The sequence below is a fragment of the Meles meles genome, chromosome 7, assembly GCF_922984935.1.
Source record: "Meles meles chromosome 7, mMelMel3.1 paternal haplotype, whole genome shotgun sequence".
Taxonomy (NCBI): Eukaryota; Metazoa; Chordata; class Mammalia; order Carnivora; family Mustelidae; genus Meles; species Meles meles.
In genome coordinates, this window is record NC_060072.1 from 36,299,155 (window position 1) to 36,318,562 (window position 19,408).

Sequence of the window (19,408 nt, forward strand, 5' to 3'; positions counted from 1 at the left end):
ATAGAAATGGAAGGAAAAACTTCCAATCCCATTTTATGAGGCCAGCATTACCTTGATCCCAAAACCAGGCAAAGACCTGACCAAACAGAAGAATTATAGGCCAATATCCTTGATGAACATAAATGCAAAAATTCTCACCAAAATACTAGGCAATAGGTTCCAACTGTACATTAAAAGGATTATTCACCATGACCAAGTGGGATTTATTCCAGGGCTGCAAGGTTGGTTCAACATCCGCAAATCAATCAATGTGATACAATACGTTAATAGAAGAAACAACAAGAAACAAATGATACTCTTAATAGATTCTGAAAAAGCATTTGACAAAGTACAGCATCCTTTTTTTTTTTTTAAGACCTTATTTATTTGACAGAGATCACAAGTAGGCAGAGAGGCATGTGGGGGGTGGGGGAGAAGCAGGCTCCCTGCTGATTAGAGAGCCCAATGTAAGGCTTGATTGAGAACCCAGAGATCATGACCTGAGCCAAAGGCAGAGGCTTTGAGCTACCTAGGCGCCCCTACAGCATCCTTTCTTGATCAAAACTCTTCAAAGGGTAGGGATAGAGGGCACAAACCCCAATATCATCATAGCCATCTATGAAAAACCCAAAGCAAATATCATTCTCAATATGGAAAAATTGAGAGCTTTCCGCCTAAGGTCAGGAACACAGTAGGGATGTCCACTATCACCACTGCTATTCAACATAGTACTAGAAGTCCTAGCCTCAGCAATCAGACAACAAAAAAGAAATAAAAAGCATCTGAATCGGCAAAGAAGAAGTCAAAACTCTCACTCTTTACAGATGATATGATATTTTATGTGGAAAACCCAACAGACTCACTCCAAAACTGCTAGAACCCATACAGGATTTCAGTAAAGTGTCAGGATATAAAATCAATGCACAGAAATCTGTTGCATTTCTATACACAAACAGCAAGACAAAAGAAAGAGAAATTAAGGAGTCAATCCCATTTACAATTGCACCCAAAATCATAAGATACCTAGAAATAAACCTAACCAAAGAGGCAAAGAATCTGTACACAGAAAACTACAAAACTCATGAAAGAAATTGAGGAAGACACAAAGAAATGGAAAAATGGTCCATGCTCCTGGACTGGAAAACAAATATTGTGAAAATGTCTATGCTACCTAAAGCAATTAAATGTGTACATTTAATGCAATCCCTATCAAAATCCCATCTGTTGTTTTTTTTTTTCAAAGAAATGGAACAAATAATCCTAAAATTAATATGAAACCAGAAAAGACCCCAAATAGCCAGAAGAAAGTTGATAAAGAAAGCCAAAGTTGGTGGCATCACAATTCCAGACTTCAAGCTCTATTACAAAGCTGTCGTCATCAGGACAATATGGTACTGGCACAAAAAGAGACACAATGGAACAGAATAAAGAACCCAGAAATAGACCCTCAACTCTATGGTCAACTAATCTTTGACAAAGCAGGAAAGAATGTCCAATGGGGAAAAAAAAAAACAGCCTCTTTTGGCTGAAGAATGAAACTGGACCATTTTCTTACACCACACACAAAATAGACTCAAAATGGATGAAAGACCTCAGTGTGAGACAGGAATCCATAAAAATCCTTGAGGAGAACATAGGCAGCAACCTCTTTGACCTCAGCTGCAGCAACTTCTTCCTAGAAACTTTGTGAAAAGCAAGAGAAGCAAGGGCAAAAATGAACCATTGGGACTTCATCAAGATCAAAAGCTTTTGCACAGCAAAGGAAACAGTCAACAAAACCAAAAGACAACTGACAGAATGGGAGAAGGTATTTGCAAATGACACATCAGATCAAGGGCTAGTATCCAAAATCTATAAAGAACTTATCAAACTCAACACCCAAAAAACAAAGAATCCAATCAAGAAATGGGCAGAAGACATAAACAGACATTTTTGCAAAAAAGACGTATGAGTGGCCAACAGAGACATGAAAAAGTGCTCAACATCACTTGGCATCAGGGAAACACAAATCAGAACCAGTGAGATACCAGCTCACACCAGTTAGAATGGCTAAAATTAACAAGTCAGGAAATGACAGATATTGACAGGATGTGGAGAAAAGGGAACCCTCCTAAACTGCTGATGGGAATGCGATCTGGTGTGAGCACTCTGGAAAAAAGTATGGAGGTTCCTCAAAAAGTTGAAAATAGAGCTACCTTACAACCCAGCAATCGTACCACTTGGTATTTATCCTAAAGATACAAATGTAGTGATCCAAAGGGGCATGTGTACCTGAATGTTTATAGCAGCAATGTCTACAAGAGCCAAACTATGCAAAGAACCTAGATGTCCATCAAGAGATGAATGGATAAAGAAGTGGTATATATATACAATGGAATACTATGCAGCCATCCAAAAACCCCAAATCTTGCCATTTGTAATGACGTGGATGGAACTAGAGGGTATTATGCTAATCAAAATAAATCAATCAGAGAAAGACAACTATCATATGATCTCTCTGTTAGGAAGAATTTGAGAGGCGGGGGTGGGGGCAGTCAAGAGGGGTAGGGAGGGAAAAAATGAAAGATGGGACCAGGGAGGGAGACAAGCCATAAGAGACTCTTAATCTCATGAAGCAGACTAAGAGTTGCTGGGGGGTGAGGGGGTAGGGATAGGGAGGCTGGGTTATGGACACTGGGGAGGATATGTGCTATGCTGAGTCCTGTGAACTGTATAAGACTGATGATTCACAGGCCTGTACCCTTAGGGCTAATAATACATTGTATGTTAATTTAAAAAGAAAAAGGCAAAGTGAAATGAATTTTCTTTTTTAAAAACAGAATTTTCTAAAAAATAAAAAGAAAAAGTATGCCTATCCCACTTTTAGCAGTACATCTGAGCAAACTGTCAGTGGCTTTTTGTAAAAGATTACCCTCTGTATAGAACTGTAGAAGCATACGGACCTTCAACCAAAGTTATCTTTTACCTCAAGTTCTAACAAAAGTCTTTCAAAATGGTTAAAATCTGAGATACTGAAAAGTTGGTGTTTTCTAAAAGATTTTATTTATTTGTCAGAAAGAGAGAGAGCACAAGCAAGGGAAATGGCAGGCAGAGGGCAAATCAGGCTCTCCACTGAGCAAGGAGCCCATGCTCAATCCCAGGACCCTATTCCAGGACCCTGGGATCATGACCTGAACCAAAGGCAGATGCTTTTTAACCCCCTGAGCTGCCCAGGTATCCCCAAAAGTTGGTATTAATAAAGCAGGCCCATAGATGAAAAGTGTACTCTTCAAGAGTTCACAGGATGTTTACAAGCTGTTTTTAAGCTAATGTTTACACAAAACATGGGTGAAACAGGATGCAGTTTACATAGAGTCATACATCTTTAAAACTAGGGAAATACTAAGAGATAGTAATGTTCTTCCTTTTTTTTGCTTTCATTAAAACATAATTTGTGACACTCCTAGAACATATTAAACATTGACAACACAATTACAAAAAAATGAATATTTTTTGAATGAACTGTTTCATGGTGGATATAGACAAGCAAACACTCACAGCACAGTGTAAATAAAGTATAAAGTGTTTTAGGGAACACATGAAAGGAATACCTTTCCAAGCTGAGAAAATCAGGTGAGGTTCCAAAAAAAGTCAAGAATGACAGGAATGAAGTTCCAGACAGATCAAGCCGTGCATATAAAAACTCAAAGGGACAAACGATATCATTTTAATCGGCCAACAGAAATAGTGACAGGCCTCACAGAAATAAAATGACAATCTACATAGGAAACATTCTGGAAAATGGAAAGCTAAAACAACTTAAACTTAAAATTATGTTATTAAGAGAATACTTCAGTAATGAATAGTTTGTTTATTCCCAGCAATACTCACAATAGACAAATTATGGAAAAAGCCCAGATGCCCATCTCAGATGAATGGATAATGAAGATGGAGTGTACACACACACACACACACACACACACACAATGGAATATTACTCAGCCATCAAAAAATGAAATCTTGCCATTTGCACTGACGTGGATAGAACTAGAAAGTATTATGTTAAATGAAATAAGTCAATCAGAGAAAGACAATTATCATACGATCTCACTCACGTGGACTTTAAGAAACAAAACAGAGGATCATAAGGGAAGGGAAGGAAAAGTAAAACAGATGAAATCAGAGAGGGAAACAAACCATAAGAGAATATTAATCATGGGAAAGAGAGTGTTGCCAGAGGGGAGAGGAATGAGGGATGGAGGTAACTGAGTGATGGACATTAAGGAGGGATGTGATATAATGAGCACTGGGTATTACAAAAGACTGAGGAATCACTGACTTCTACCTCTGAAACTAATAATATACTGTATGTTAGTTGAATTTAAATTTTAAAAAGCATTTAGCTATTCCCTGAGCAAACATACTTAGTAATCCATATGAATCAGATAACTTAATGTTTACCAAGTAATGGTTCACAAAATAATTTGTAAGTCCTATGGCCCAAGTACAGTAGCCCCCCCCCCCCCCTTATCCGTGCTGTTACTTTCTGTAGTTTCAGTCATCCATGTTCAACCACGGCTGAAAAGACCATCTTCCTTCCAATGAATCATCAGAAGGTCCACAGTCACCCAATACTACCTCCCAAGGCCTACATCATTCCCTGCTTTCATCAGGCAGCCATTTTATCATCTCATACCATCACAAGAAGAAGAATGAGTACAGTACAATAAGATACTGTGAGAGAAAAAGAGCATATTCACATAACCTTTATTATAGTATAATGTTATAACTGTTCTATTTATTATTGTTGTTGCTAATTTCTTACTGTGCCTGATTTATAAATTAAACTTTATTACAGGGATAAATGTATAACAAAAAAGTATAATACAACATAGGGTCTGGTACTAACTACAATTTCAGGCATCCACTGCAGGATTTTGGAACATATCCCTCCCAGATAAGTACCCCACTGGGACTATTATAGTAACAAAAATATGCTCATCTTAAATTGAAATGTTTTTCTGAATTTTATTTTGGCTGTCCTTTAACACATGCAGGTACTTTGAAACTAAGATGCTTTTCCTCAGAGATAAAAATTATAAATTTTACATGTTCGATTTATCCTAAGGTATTTACGCATTTGAAATTTCCCAACTGAAATTAGCATTGGTTTGGAGACATATTTGAACTTTGTATAAATCCAAATTTCCTAATCAAATTTGTTAATTTAGCTAATGACTCTAATAATGACATTTGATATAATTTAACTGTCAAATGGCATTACATTTATTCTGTTTTTTTTTTTTATTATTATTCTAGACTTACGCTTAGTTTTAGGCTATGTTTTTTATTTTTTTTTAAAGATTTTATTTATTTATTTGACAGACAGAGATCACAGGTAGGCAGAAAGGCAGCCAGAGAGAGAGGAAGGGAAGCAGGCTCCCTGCCGAGCAGAGCGCCCGATGCGGGGCTCGATCCCAGGAGCCCGGGATCATGACCTGAGCCAAAAGCAGAGGCTTTAACCCACTGAGCCACCCCAGGTGCCCCTAGGCTATGTTTATAATAGGACACTTGGAAAAATAAATCTTTCATCTCTATTATCAAATAGAAGTGACAGAGCGTGTCATGTTCATATACACAAATGTTTCTACATCTTGCTTGATAAAATATATATCAAGCAGAAATCTCAAAGTGACTATACCACCAATAAATGGAATCTATATAGAGGGCAATATTATTATAAAGAGCAACTGACAATTTGCTCAGATGCACTGACAAAAGTGCTTTTTCTTTTCAATTTTTATAAAATTCCATTTCGCTTTTGCCTTTATGAAAATGATCCGTTGAAAAGATAAACTTGGTTAATAAAATGGGTAAGTTACTACTACTTGAATCAACTGCATTAATTCCAAGGTTTAGACTGACACAGAGCTCTCGGAAATTAGGTATCTAATACGTACTGACCACTGACCTTACAAAAAGAACCACGACCAATCAGAAAGCCAGTCTTGATAATGTGAGTAAGCTCTGTCCAATGAGATGAAAGCAGTGGTCTGGGTCCCTCTTAGAAAAGGCCCTCAAGAAGAGGGACCGTGTTCTCCCTTACTCTTCCTCCCCACTCTCTCCTGCTGACAGAGTATTGTGGCAAGTAAATAGTCCTTCATGAAACTCTCCTATGATCCTTGAGGCTACACAACTATGGACTTCTTTTTTGTAAGACAATTTTAGCAAGTTTAATGTTCTTTTGAGTTTCTTATCACTTCCACACCAAAGACTTTCCAAACTGATAAGATGCCATATGTAGCATTTTGTTTTGTATTTGTTTGTTTTTTTTTTTAAACCATTTAAGACCATAAAATATGTAATATCAAGTATTGCTCTGCTAGAATTGTCAGGGAAACTTCTAATTATATTTGAACGAATATAAAAAAATGAGTTGTCTGGTTTTGAGTGATAACCAGACCAGGTGATTGCCAAGTATAAAAATAGCAATTAATATATTTAATTAAAATTGTATAACTTAAGAGTGTAATGGGTGCATGAAATTGGAACTCTTAAATTAAGCTCCTAGATATCAGAGTGGTCAGAGTTATCAGTCTTCACCCAAAAGAGTAATGATATTAGTTTTTTATAAAAGCATTTTTATTAATCCTCTCAATCCCTAAATAACTAGAAAAATGGAATTATCAAGTGAAATGAAATAGGTAGGATTTTTGTCTCAGGAAAAAAAAAAGAAAAAAGATTAAGTGAGATATAACTGATTGAATTGGAGCTCCAAAGGAAAACACCACGGACAAAAGTTACACTTTCTCATCTCATGTGGCATTTCTATAACTTTTCAGGCACCCTGGGATAATAAACTTTGTATTTGAGGACCAAACAAAAGAACTCTTTCTACTCCTATCTGTTTTCTCAAATCATATGCTCAACTTTCTCTTCCAGTTCTTTTTTTTCTTTAATTAAACCATTTCACTTTCAGAGGTAAAAATGACATTTTGCAAAGATGACTTTGGTTGTAAAAGCACTAACAAGGAAATGGACATCGACTGTTGACACATAACCTCAACTTATGAGAATAATATTTAATATATATGTTACTAGAAGCATAACTTAACTGGATCCTTATTTGAAACTACTGCTAGTTATTGTACATGATGATTATATACATGTATTGTGAGCAAAATAAAAAAGATGTCCCTTTTGAAAATGTTAAATTTCTTCCTCATTAAAGGGTTAATAAGCAAGTTCTTTCCTGGCTCTGGACTTAAATAGCATAAAGAATAATAGAAACAGAGATGTAAAAAAAAGACAACAGCCATGTGACATCAACTAGATAGATGGGCATGCCTAGTTCTACTATTGCATAGTTCCCCAAAGCTAACCCTGTTTCTCACTGGATGTCACTTTTAAGTGTCACATAACTGCCAAGGAGAGTTCATAAAATACAGTTAAGCCTCTTTTCTGTTATCTTTCTTTTGACACAGACCTGTTTCCCTGTGCTAAATTGAATTTAGACTTTGACAAATTAAGTATAATAATGAAGAAAAATCTTCACAAAGATTTTTTATTTAATTCTAACCTGCCAAATATGGAGCAGTAGGCATCCAATCAAAATGATTTTTTTGTTGTTGTTATATTTCAATTGCATTATCAAAAACCTTATCAATAAATATTAGGGGAAAACTTATGAAGTTGTAGCTTTTTTTAACTTTAAAGTGAGTTTTTGCTTATGGTCTAAAGAAAGAATATATTCTCACTATAGTACTGTGTATGAAAAATACATGAGCTCTCAATTAAATGGAACATTCACTACACAAAGGTGCTTCTCCTGAGTAAGAGCTGGGACTATGATATCTAGATAAGCTTTTAAATCCATATAAAGTCCATCTGTATCTGTGATAGGTCCTGAAAAAGATGCTTCACGATTATTATCTTTCATAATTCTGTCAATAAACCAATAAATACACAGTCCTCATTTTACAAACAGGAGAGCCCCGTATTAGAAATGTTACTCAACATAAAAAAAAAATCCATGCAGCTAATTTCTTGTTGGATCTGAGACTCACAGAACTACATTGCCTATTAATATATGCCTAGTTTGCATTATACTTGTCTCCTGAATATATAATTAAGCCTATATTTTCCTCTACATGTCAAAAAATAATAATAGGTATGAATATACATTCCTTGGTAAAAAAAAATAGTGCTTGATAGGAAGTAAGAAAGAAAATACTGGATGGCTTTGTGATAATGTTTTCTATATTATTTCTTTTCATCCTTAAAATTAGCAATGTTAAGATACTGCTCTTTTCATTTGAGACATGTGAAAGCATCAGGGAGACAAGTTAAACCACTTACCCATGATAACACAACTGGAAGTCTCAAGATGAGACTCCAGGTCAGAGCTGCTGGTGTTCAAATCCCAATGTGCAGTCTTCCCCCTACCGCACATTGGTCCACTGGGAAGAGAGCCTGTTCACAGTATAAGCATTAATAATTGCCCTGTCTGGCTCATATACCCAATGCTTCTTCATTGTCTGTATTAACAAATTTTTCTCCTCTCTTTCCCTATTTATATATGCCCATGCCAGTATATAAATATCTTGGATTTTCTTCAAATGTGGATAAACTACATCTTCCAATGTCAGTCCGCTTTATCAAGAACAAATATACTTGTGTGATAGCTCATTTTTTGTGTCAGCTTCACTGGATCATAGCGTGCCCAGATAGCTCGTTAAACGCTATTTCTAAGTATGTCTGTGATTCTAAGTATGTCTGTGAGAAAGGTTCAAGAAGAGATCAACATTTCATTCATAGATTGTATAGAGCAGATTACCTTCCTCCCCAGTGGGGGTGGGGCATCATCCGAACTGTTGAGGTCCTGAAGAGAACAAAAAAGAGACCTGGAAGATTTGCTTTGAACTGAGGCATGGACCTTCTGCCCTCAGACCTCCTCGTTCTTGGGCCTTCAGACACAGGCGTATTTACCAAGGCTCTCAAGCCTCTGAAGTACATACACCTCGGCCTTTCCTGGGTCTCTGGCTTGCCGAGAGCCAATCCTCAGACTTCTTCACCTTCATGATTGCATGAGTCAGTATCTTATAATAAATCTTTTTATTTTATAAACACACACACACGCGCACACGCACACGCACACGCACACACACACACACACCATTGGTTGTCTTTCTCTGGAGATCCCTAACAAAACTTATAAAGGAGTTTCTCTGAGTTACTCTTACACTGAGGATCCACTCCTCTTCTTAGAATGTAGGTATATCCCCACAAAGGCATAGCCAAAAACAGTTAGAAACAAAATAAATTAGCTAACAAACTCTTTAGCTTTTATTACAATACAATTATATCAATTTCAGGTATTTTATTTAATCCTTGCTACAGCACTAGGAGATATCATAACTCTATTTTGCTGGTGAAGAGTAAGGATTACCCAATTTGACAAGGCAGCCATGGGACCAATAAATCGGAAATTTGAATCTAAGTCTGCTTAATGACAAAGTTCATGCTGTTAACTATTTCATGAGGCTGACTCCATGGTGCAAAGGTGGTACAGAGTTAATTTTTTTAAAAATAAATATTTGCCATTTACTCACTCCATTCTTCCCCATGAAAAGAAATACTATTCTGGTAGCCATATATATATATATATATATATATATATATATATATATACATATATTCTGGAATTGTAATTAAATATGTTTCAAATACTACCTCATCCACTAAAAGAATTTTGTGATTTAAAACAAACAAAATTAAGAACTAAAAAGCACCTGATAAACATTAAAGACACTAACTACTGATGATTTCACTTTAAACCTGTGTACAGATTTGCTATTTATTCTTTACTATTTACAGGGACTATCCAACATGGATGATTAATTATTATGTAGTTTCTTAAAAAAGAAACATTTATCAGTTAGATGGTATGCTGGCTTATGGGCACAGACCAAAGCCTGATCTACCCAGTAAAAATTAAGGTAAGCAGACTGCTGATTCATTCATTCATTGAAAATATATTTCATAGTGCCATTATAGAAATTTGATGACTAGTAGAAAAGAGATAATTTAAAAAGCAGTGATAAAGTTGTAGAGAGGTTATTACGATATAGTATGATGTGCTATGGAAGTTCATAGCAAGAAAACCTAACTGAAACTAGTTTGTACAGGCAGCAGGGGAAAGAGAAACGAATATTTGTGAATTCCACAGGCATCAACACATTCAAAAAAAATTACAAAGAAAGAAAGAAAAGAAAAGAAAAAGAAAGCAAGCTTCAGTGCTAGATTCTTTTTATAGATATGGTTATAATTTGGGTTAGAGATGTTCCCATGGGCACACAGTGATTTGGTGCAATGTACTCACTTTAAACATAAATGTTCAACAAAGTGGGTGTTTTCTTTGTCCCTTAACAGCAGTACTCTAACAAAAGTCTGCTGTTGAAGCAATAAATTATGAAAGGGGAAAAGGTATCATGTATCTCACAGACCAGCAGGAATAGGTGTTAGGTCACACAAGCAATTTCTAACTTAAGGACAAGCAAGATGAGTTCCAAAAATGAAAGTCTGAGTTTACCTTTTTTTTTGGCTTGGAACAGACTTTGCAACTTAAAAACAATGTACTCACAGGCTTATCCAGAAATACTCAAAAACTGTAGAAGAAAACATTTCTAACAATGTTCCTAAAACTGACTTTGCAGTTTTAATTTTGGTGCTGAGAAAGGATGTCCCTTCACTCAAATCAGGGGTCAGAGAGACTCAGGATCTGTTCCTGGCAGTGGTCGTCATTTCAGGTCCCAGTGTGGTAGCAGGAGGCAAGCTGGTGTCTAAAGCTGGACAGGGAAAAAGAGCTGACAGTGGAGTGATGGGAAGTTGGGGACTCATGTGCTAAATGAAGAGAAAATTGGTGAGTACTTTCAGCAGCACTCGCTTTTATTTTCTTATCCCTTCTATCCCACCCACTTGCTTTAGACAGGTATTGGCCTTGTCCCAGAGAAATGTCTCAGTCCCTTGAGCTCTGAATGCTTCACATTACTTTTTTTGTTTGTTTGTTTGTTTCAAAATGGGGCCTAGAAAACTTGTGTGTTTTTCCTTGCTATCAATTGTTACTTTTTTTTTTAAGAGAATACGTGATTATTTGTATTCTATTCTATTTATTTTATAAGTAGGTTCCCTGCACAGTCTGGAGCCCAATAAGGGGCTTGAACTCACAACCCTGAGATCAAGATCTGAGCCAAGATCAAGAATCCAAGTCTTAACCGACTAAGCCACCCAGGCACCCCTCAGTTGTTGCTTTTGACTCAAGTTGCACTCTCTTTTCCAAACATAAATTTCTAGAGACTGAGTATACATTTTGCATTCTAGGTTTGCACCCACCCCTGAATCTGGTCTTTGAAGATTTAGAGATTTTTTTTTCCTAAAAATTTTTACTTCAAACGGGCAAATTTACATAAAACACACACACACACACACACACACTCCTTAAAATATCAAGGCTATTCATAAAATATAAATGGTGTTAAAAATTAGTCTATCTTCAGAATTCAAGAAAAGCTCAGATTATTTCCCTAACCTGGAATTTCTAGTCTCTAAGCAAGTACCTGCTTGTCACCTTCTGAGTAAGATGTAATTTTACTGACCAGGCTGGTTTTGGTTTTCCTTCTCGGGATGACTAGTGAGCATTTTCTTCTCACCTTGTTCTCCTTGTATCAGAACAGTAAGATGGGATCACTCATCTCCCTTGCCTTTCAGCCAACCCCCATCTAGTCATCTCCAACACTGAGAGTCCTTAGGAGTAAAGTCAATGCGGGGGCCTTATATAATTAATAGCAATGGAGAGGTAAAGCAGAGAGGGCATCCTTCCATGCTCTTTAATTCTACAGAAGCAAACAGGGGCAGAGGAAGAAAGAAAAAATGTAAAGGAAAGTTTCTAAAATAATCTAGGATGTACCTGTTAAGGAGAAAACCATAGGCCCAAAATGGCGTCACTTAGAACAGATTCCCAAACTGGGGCTTGATACCTTATCTAATTGTAGTTTCAGCACCCCCCAAAAAAGCAGTCTTAACCAGCGAGTCGGGAATTTTGTAGTTAGCACCAATGAGTCAGCCACATAGGCTTTCTCCATCCCTCCACAAAATGAGGTCATTTTAATGATAAAATCCCTTTCTTTTCCCCCAAAGGAAAGCCACATTGCCTAGCACAATCCTTTCCTTTTGCTAATAACTCTCTTGCCCCACCCTCCTTCTATGAAGCCATCCTTTTTGTACATCTCCCCAGACTACCCCTCTATTTGCTAGATGGGATGCTGCCCAATTCATGAATCTTTTAATAAAACCAATGAGATTGTTTAAATGTACTTGGTTGAATTTTTGTTATTTAACACACCCTTCACATATGAGGAGTTTAAGGAAAATGTGTGTACACAAGTCACAGGCACATTGTGTAAATATATATTCAGCAAATATGCATTGACCTTGGACTGTGAGTCAAGTCCTATGCTAGGCACTTGGGGTGAATACAAAAACGCTACTTCCATGGCCTTACATGTTAGCAATATACAAAACTAACTACAAATATTTATCTATTTTAATATCACTATATAATTAAACAATTATATAGTTCACTAGAAGGTGACAAATGTTATGTTTTAAAAAAAGGAATCAAGGAAAGAACAGGAGTGTGAGTGGTAGAGAGACTCCAGTTTCAATAGGGTCAGCTGGGGGTGCCTCATGGAATTCTCTGAAGCAAAGCACTGAAAAAGAGAGTGATAGGAGATAAAATTTGGCCACAGAAATAATATATTACTTACATGAATAACATATAAACAGCAGATGACAAGATATTACTTTAAAAAATTCATTAGCATTTTAATATCCAGATGGCTTCAAACTTCACTTATACTTTAAGCAACTTCTCTGTCATATAGGCAAAACCACAGTTTGGTTTTGTATAAGAAAAAAATAAATTAAGTAGAGGATAACATTACTATATTTCCTGGTGTGTCGAGGAAATAATTCTTAAGTCATAGTAATTGGAAATCTGCAGAGGACTGATTGGAACTACACAAATAACAAATTTACATCTGTTCATTTTTCTTCAGGAGCAGAGGAAAAAAAGATACTTTTTTTTTCATAATGCAAAACCTCCCTCTGAGAAAACTGAAATTAATTTACTTCAAATTCTGCTGCATATCTGCCTCCATTTTTTACATGAGCATAATTTTAGGACAAACACATGCAAAAAAATCTTCTGACCATTTAAGCAACTTTCAATCAGTTTTAAAAAGTGAAAGCAAACAAAAGGCATTAAAACAGGATGTGATTATGAACTTCTTTATAAACCTATTTTATGGGCTATCTAATACATGTCCTCAAATTTACCTACAGAACTCTGGATGAAAACGATTACAAAATTAAAGGCCATTTTAATGAGATTTTAGAAAAAATTACTTTCATCATTTTTCCAACATGGAAAATAGTTTAACTCTCTCTACACAATTACTCTTGAACGAATATTTCTGCATGGAAAAACATGACCCACACAGTGCCATTTTAAAATTACATTCGTAATAGAAAACCTGTAATACAAATGAGCATAGAAATGATTCAATCTCCTTTCTCTTGCCAGACTCTAATTTCTTAAAGGATTCTGATTTCCCCCAATTTTACACTGGGTTGTGTGGGGAGGGCAAAACTTAACACTTAGTTCCAGGAGGCAATCCTAGACACCAATACTATAATGTATAGTTTCCACTGTTATAAAAGAAATGAGTGTGAAATAATAACTGGTTTGATTCAGTTCTATTCAAAAGCATTTACTGAGTACCAAGGAGGTGTCAGGACTTCACTATGTGCTAGAAACAAAGACACAAATTATTTACATCACCAGCCACCAAGGAGCTCCTAGTGTGAAGAACAGTTCTTAAGTCATTGCACCCATGCATTTCATAGGATAAAATTATTCTCTGGGATATCCTGTAGCTTCATGATGAGAAAATGGACTTTTCTACTTCATTCAAGAGAAGTGAATAATATATCCAAATTTCTAGACCTATGATGTCACTATTTTTCCCCAGGGGTACATAAAGCCCCAAAGAAATATTTAACTTCTTTATACTAGATGATCTTTGGCCATTTCCCCTCTTCCTGCTGTCATATTCATCGGCATCAATAACATCAAACACCTCAGTCTTCTTTCCTTCTCCTTCAACATACTTTATGGTTCCTCTTTCTCCACTCCACTCTTTAAATACTGATATTCCCCAAGATTTTATCTATGGTCTTTCTTTCTTTTATCCATATATGTGTGTGTGTGTATACACACACCCCCACACACATACACATACACACACACAAAGTTTCAACTTCCATACTGAGATAATTACAACTCCAATGTACTCATGAGCTGTAAAAACGCATTCTAGTTGCCAAGTGGGTGCCTAGTAGGCATCTGAAACTTACATGGCCAAAACTAAGTATCTTGTTAATTTGTTTTCCTGGTATGACTCTTCTTCTCTTGTCTTTTCTTTATTATTATTATTATTACTATTATTATTATTATTATTATTATTATTATTATTATTATTATCCAGGCTGAGTTAAGTCTCTGTCTGCCTTCTCATAATAACATAACCTTATCTGTTAGAAAGGATGCTACTTTATTATTTAACATATTTTTAAATCCAAACTACAAGCTACTTGATAGCAGAAACTACACACTCGGTCAGCTTGTCCCCACCATTTACTCCAATGTCTGCTACTCTGAAGGCACTCCATATTTGTCAAATAAATTAATGAATCCTTATTTCCAATACATAAATTTGCAAATGTGCTCATATCTATAAATGTATTGAGAAGATACAGTGTTAACCAAACTTTATAACTGCACATTCTTTCTCAGAAATTAGTGAAAACTAATGATGTTAGACATAGGTGTTACAAGAACTGGGGATTTTAGAATAAGAAGAAAACAGATTTCACCTCCTGACCTAAACTGCAAAATCAACTCACAATGAATCAGAGAAGAGGTGCACAAAATGAGCCATGGGAGAAGATGGCGAGCAAGTATGAAGTGTTAACTTGTCCAACTATAATTGCAAAACAACTGAATATACTAGTGCAAAACTATGCATGGAAGAGCAGGTGGTGTGACTCAGAAGAATGGTCTATAGACTGGGATTTACAGAGGCAAATGTGAAGGATACTTATTCCAGCACTTTCCAGGAAGGAGGAGCTTCAGCCAAAGTTTCACAGCAATAGGCTGTAGGAGACTAATGTCACTGTAAATTAATTCGTCTAATAGTCCTCAGCCTGATTCTTTAATAATTTAAATGTTTTCAATACACAGATAGATAGAAACTCACTTATGAATCCCATACAAACTTGAATGGTCTCTGAGTCTTCTAGTACTGGTAACAACACAGTGGAGGAAATCCCATGAAAATGCTAGCACAGAGGAACTTTCCTATCCTTTTGTGAGCTTTGGTTAGATAAGGTGGGCTCCCTGGGATTGCACCAGGCACTTGAACAGATCCAGCTTCTTCCCTTAGAACACTTATAGAAACTTACTGAATACGACTGAGTGCTATGAGTTTTCAAGTTACATACAAATTCTAATTTTAACTGATAATCACACAAATGCTTCACCATAAAACCTACAACAAAAAATCTTTCTTTTTGTATTTTTTCTTTATTTAATTGACCTGATGTATTAAAATTGCAGCTTCCCCATAAAATCATTTCTGACTTCCTCTTTACTATCCTGCAGATGTTCAGGTCATTATACAGTAATTCTCTTGTCTTAATCTATTCTGGCATCCAACAGGACAGATGTAGCCAAAGTTCTTCATTATAGTACATCATGACCAAAACTCAAGAATGGATAGTTTAATACTAAAACATACTCAAGAATTTGCACACACAAATGCATGTTTTGTTGATGAAATCACTGAGCATGGTTAATTTGCCCTAGTATCAAATAAATGCTAATTTTTACTTTCAAAAATATCCCAATAAAAGCTACACTTATGTTCTTAGCTGATCTATTTGTCCTGCAGAGATGGTTAATATTACTCCAAGTCCAGAAATTAGGACTGAAATTACTAAAAGACAAATTTTAATAATGTGTTTCTATTAACAAAAAACAGCTGTAAAGGCACTCATATATCTCAAGTAGGATTTTAAAATGACTCAATATTTTCAGAACCATGAAACATCTTATCATTTCATTTTTAACAAATCAGAATATAAGGATATGCTTCACTATTTACTATTTATTTTTTTCTTCTAATTAACAAATGAAAATACCGGAATTTGTTTTGTTGAAATGTCCTTTGGCTGGTTGTCCAGTTATATAACAGTAACATATTTTCTCTTACTGATTTTGAAAAATAGTTTATTTTTGTTTGTAATAAAGAAAATTATTTCCAGGGTTTTGTGGGAGAAAAGGAAAATAAAACTCAAGCCCTGACATTAGAGGGTATATTCCAGAATCTTCATCCCACACCAGTATGTACACATATTGTATACAATAACAATGGTTTCTCTAAGGGAATTTCACTACTTTTGGACACTGACTCTTTTCATAGACATAGATGGATGGATATAAATTTAGAAATTGTGCAGTAAGTCAACATGAAGATTCAGGTAAGTGGACATGGGCAGTAACAACAGCTGGGAAAGAAGTGGATCAGCTAGGTATAAGGAGCAGCACACAGAAGTCCTGTCCCAACAAACTTGAATTTTGTTGATTTATTTCCGTTCAGTAATGTATTCGTTAATCAACTCGCTTATTTGTTTATTAATTCATTCACTGGTTTATTAATTAACATATCCATAGTTTAATTCATTCATTAGCTTGTTAATCAACATGTACATAATTTAAAACCCATGTGCCTGTCACTATACTTGGCATTAAGGATAGAATGGTATCTAAGTGCCCTCTAACCTTAACGAAATCACACTGTAATTAACAGGAATATGGTATTGCAAAAGACAATATGATCCAGACTCAACGGAGCCAAGTATTAGTTGCTATGGTGAGATCTGCAGAGGGTACCTATCTTCCAACTCTGAAAATATAAAAAGTATCAGGAAATTTTCCCAGGGAGTGTCACATCAGCTGAGATAGGAAGAATATAAAATTATCCTCCAGGTAAAAAGAATGGGAAGTGAGAGGTAAAGAGGTCAAAAGGGGAGAAAATGGTGGAAAATGTTACATGGAAAAAACAAATAGTATGTGCAGGAGCCTCTCAGCAAAAAAGAATGTGATATAGTTGGGAAAACTCCAAAAAAGAACTTTCAACTAAAATTTAGATATGTGATAAAGCCACAAAAACAGTAATAAAAACTTGGAATTAGGCATATTTAGAAAAAATAAACCTAAACAATCAGGAACAACCAATTTAAAATATAATGGGGGGATCTAATTCGCACTAGCAAAAATAGATTTTAAGAATATTAAGAAATACATAACATAAATATATAATTTAAATTGGTAAGGAAGAAATAAAACTTTCACTATGTTCAAATGAAATGATACTATTACAAAAAATTGTAAAGAGTCCACCAAAACAACTATTAGAACTGATAAATGAATTCAATAAAGTTGCAAGATACAAAATTAATATACATATATCTGTTGTATTTCTATACAATAATGGGTAGCAAGAAGAGAATTTAAGAAAACAATCCCATTTACAATTGCACCCAAAAGAGTAAAATATCTACGAATAAACTTAATCAAGGAGTTGAAAGATCTGTACTCCAAAAACTATAAAACAATAATGAAAGAAACCAAAGATGACACAAATAAGTGAAAAGATACTCCATATTCATGGGTTGGAACAACCAATATTATTAAAAATGTCCATAACAACCCAGAGCAACCTACAGATTCAATGCAACCATTATCAAAATGCCAACAACATTTTTCACAGAACTAGAACAAATAATCCTAAAATTTTTATCGAACCACAGAAGATCCAGAATCAATACTGAAAAAGAAGCTAGAGGTATCATAATCCCAGACTTCAAGATATTCTAAAAGGCTGTAGTAATCAGCCTTTGGTATTGAAACAAAAAACTAACACATAACTCAGTGGAAAAGAATAAGGTCCAGAAGTAAACCCACACTTTTATGAAGGCTAATTAAACTACGACAAAAAAGTCAAGAGTATATAATGGGAAAAAGTTTCTTCAACAAATCTTGCTTTGGGAAAACTGGACAGCTACATTCAAAAGAATAAAATTAGACCACTTTCTAATACCATACACAAAAATAAACTCAAAATGGATTAAAGACATAAATGTGAGACCTGAAACCATAAAATTCCTTAAAAAAAGTCACAGGCAGTAATCTCTCTGACATCAGTTTTAGGGGCATTTTTCTAGCTATGTCTCCTATGGCAAGGGAAGCAAAAGCATTTTAAACTATTGGGACTACACCAAAATAAAAGAAACAGCAAAGGAAACCATGAACAAAACAGTAATGCAACCTACTGAATGAGAGAAGATGTTTACAAATGATATATCTGATAAGGGGGTAATGTCCAAAATAAAGAACTTCTACAACTCAACACCAAAAAACCACAAATATTCCAATTTAAAAAATGGGCAGAAGATCTGACTAGACATTTTCCAAAGAAGACATACAGATGGCCAACAGACACATGAAAAGATGCTCAACATCACTAATTATCAAGGAAATGCAAATCAAAACCAAAGTGAGATATTGCTTTACACCTGTCAGATGGATAAAGTCAACAACACAAGAAATAACAAGTATTAGAGAGGATGTGGAGAAAAAAGAATTTTCATATCAGTAATCACTAGAAGAAGATTATGCCTTAATACAAAAAATATCTGGGGTTGATTAAGGACTCCCCCACAAAAATACCCCCAAAATAATTCTAAAAGTATTTAAGAAATGTACAATTTTAAAATTATCCAGTGAATGGTCTTCATAGAGACAGAAAATACAGAGGCTTTAAGTGAAAGGAATTGTGGTTTTCTTTGGATAGAAAGAAAAATATAAAATTCAAGTTATGTATAATAAACATTATAGGAAAAGCAAAAAAAAGTAAAGAGTAGGAGAAAATATTTACAAAACCAATTATTGTGTATATACGCATAAGTGCATAAGGCATTTTATTTTAAACCCCACAAATCGGGGCACCTAGGTGGCTCAGTTGTTAACCGTCTGCCTTTGGCTCGGGTCATGATCCCAGAGTCGTGCAATCAAGCCCTGCTTGGGGCTCCTTGCTTTATTCGAAGCCTGCTTCTCCTTTTCCCATTCCCCCTGCTTGTGTTCCCTCTCTCACTGTGTGTCTCTCTCTGTCAAGTAGATAAATGAAATCTTAAAAACAAAAACAAACAAAACAAAAAACCCACAAATCAACAAGAAAAATGTCACCCAGAAAAACCAGGCAAGAAATAT

The 19,408-nt window shown here is 35.3% G+C and overlaps 1 protein-coding gene across 2 annotated transcripts in view; it reads right to left on the bottom strand.

Annotated features, from left to right (window-relative positions):
- Positions 1-19,408, bottom strand: part of TMTC2 (transmembrane O-mannosyltransferase targeting cadherins 2) — a 434,663-nt gene that overhangs the window by 172,466 nt on the left and 242,789 nt on the right. Inside the window, exon 5 of one of the 2 annotated variants that reach the window (XM_046013513.1) lies at positions 8,795-8,839. The exons of the other annotated variant lie outside the window; for it this stretch is intronic. Within the exon in view, the coding sequence (XP_045869469.1) occupies positions 8,795-8,839 (45 nt within the window). The remainder of the gene's footprint in view (positions 1-8,794; positions 8,840-19,408) is intronic. 2 annotated transcript variants of the gene reach the window in all.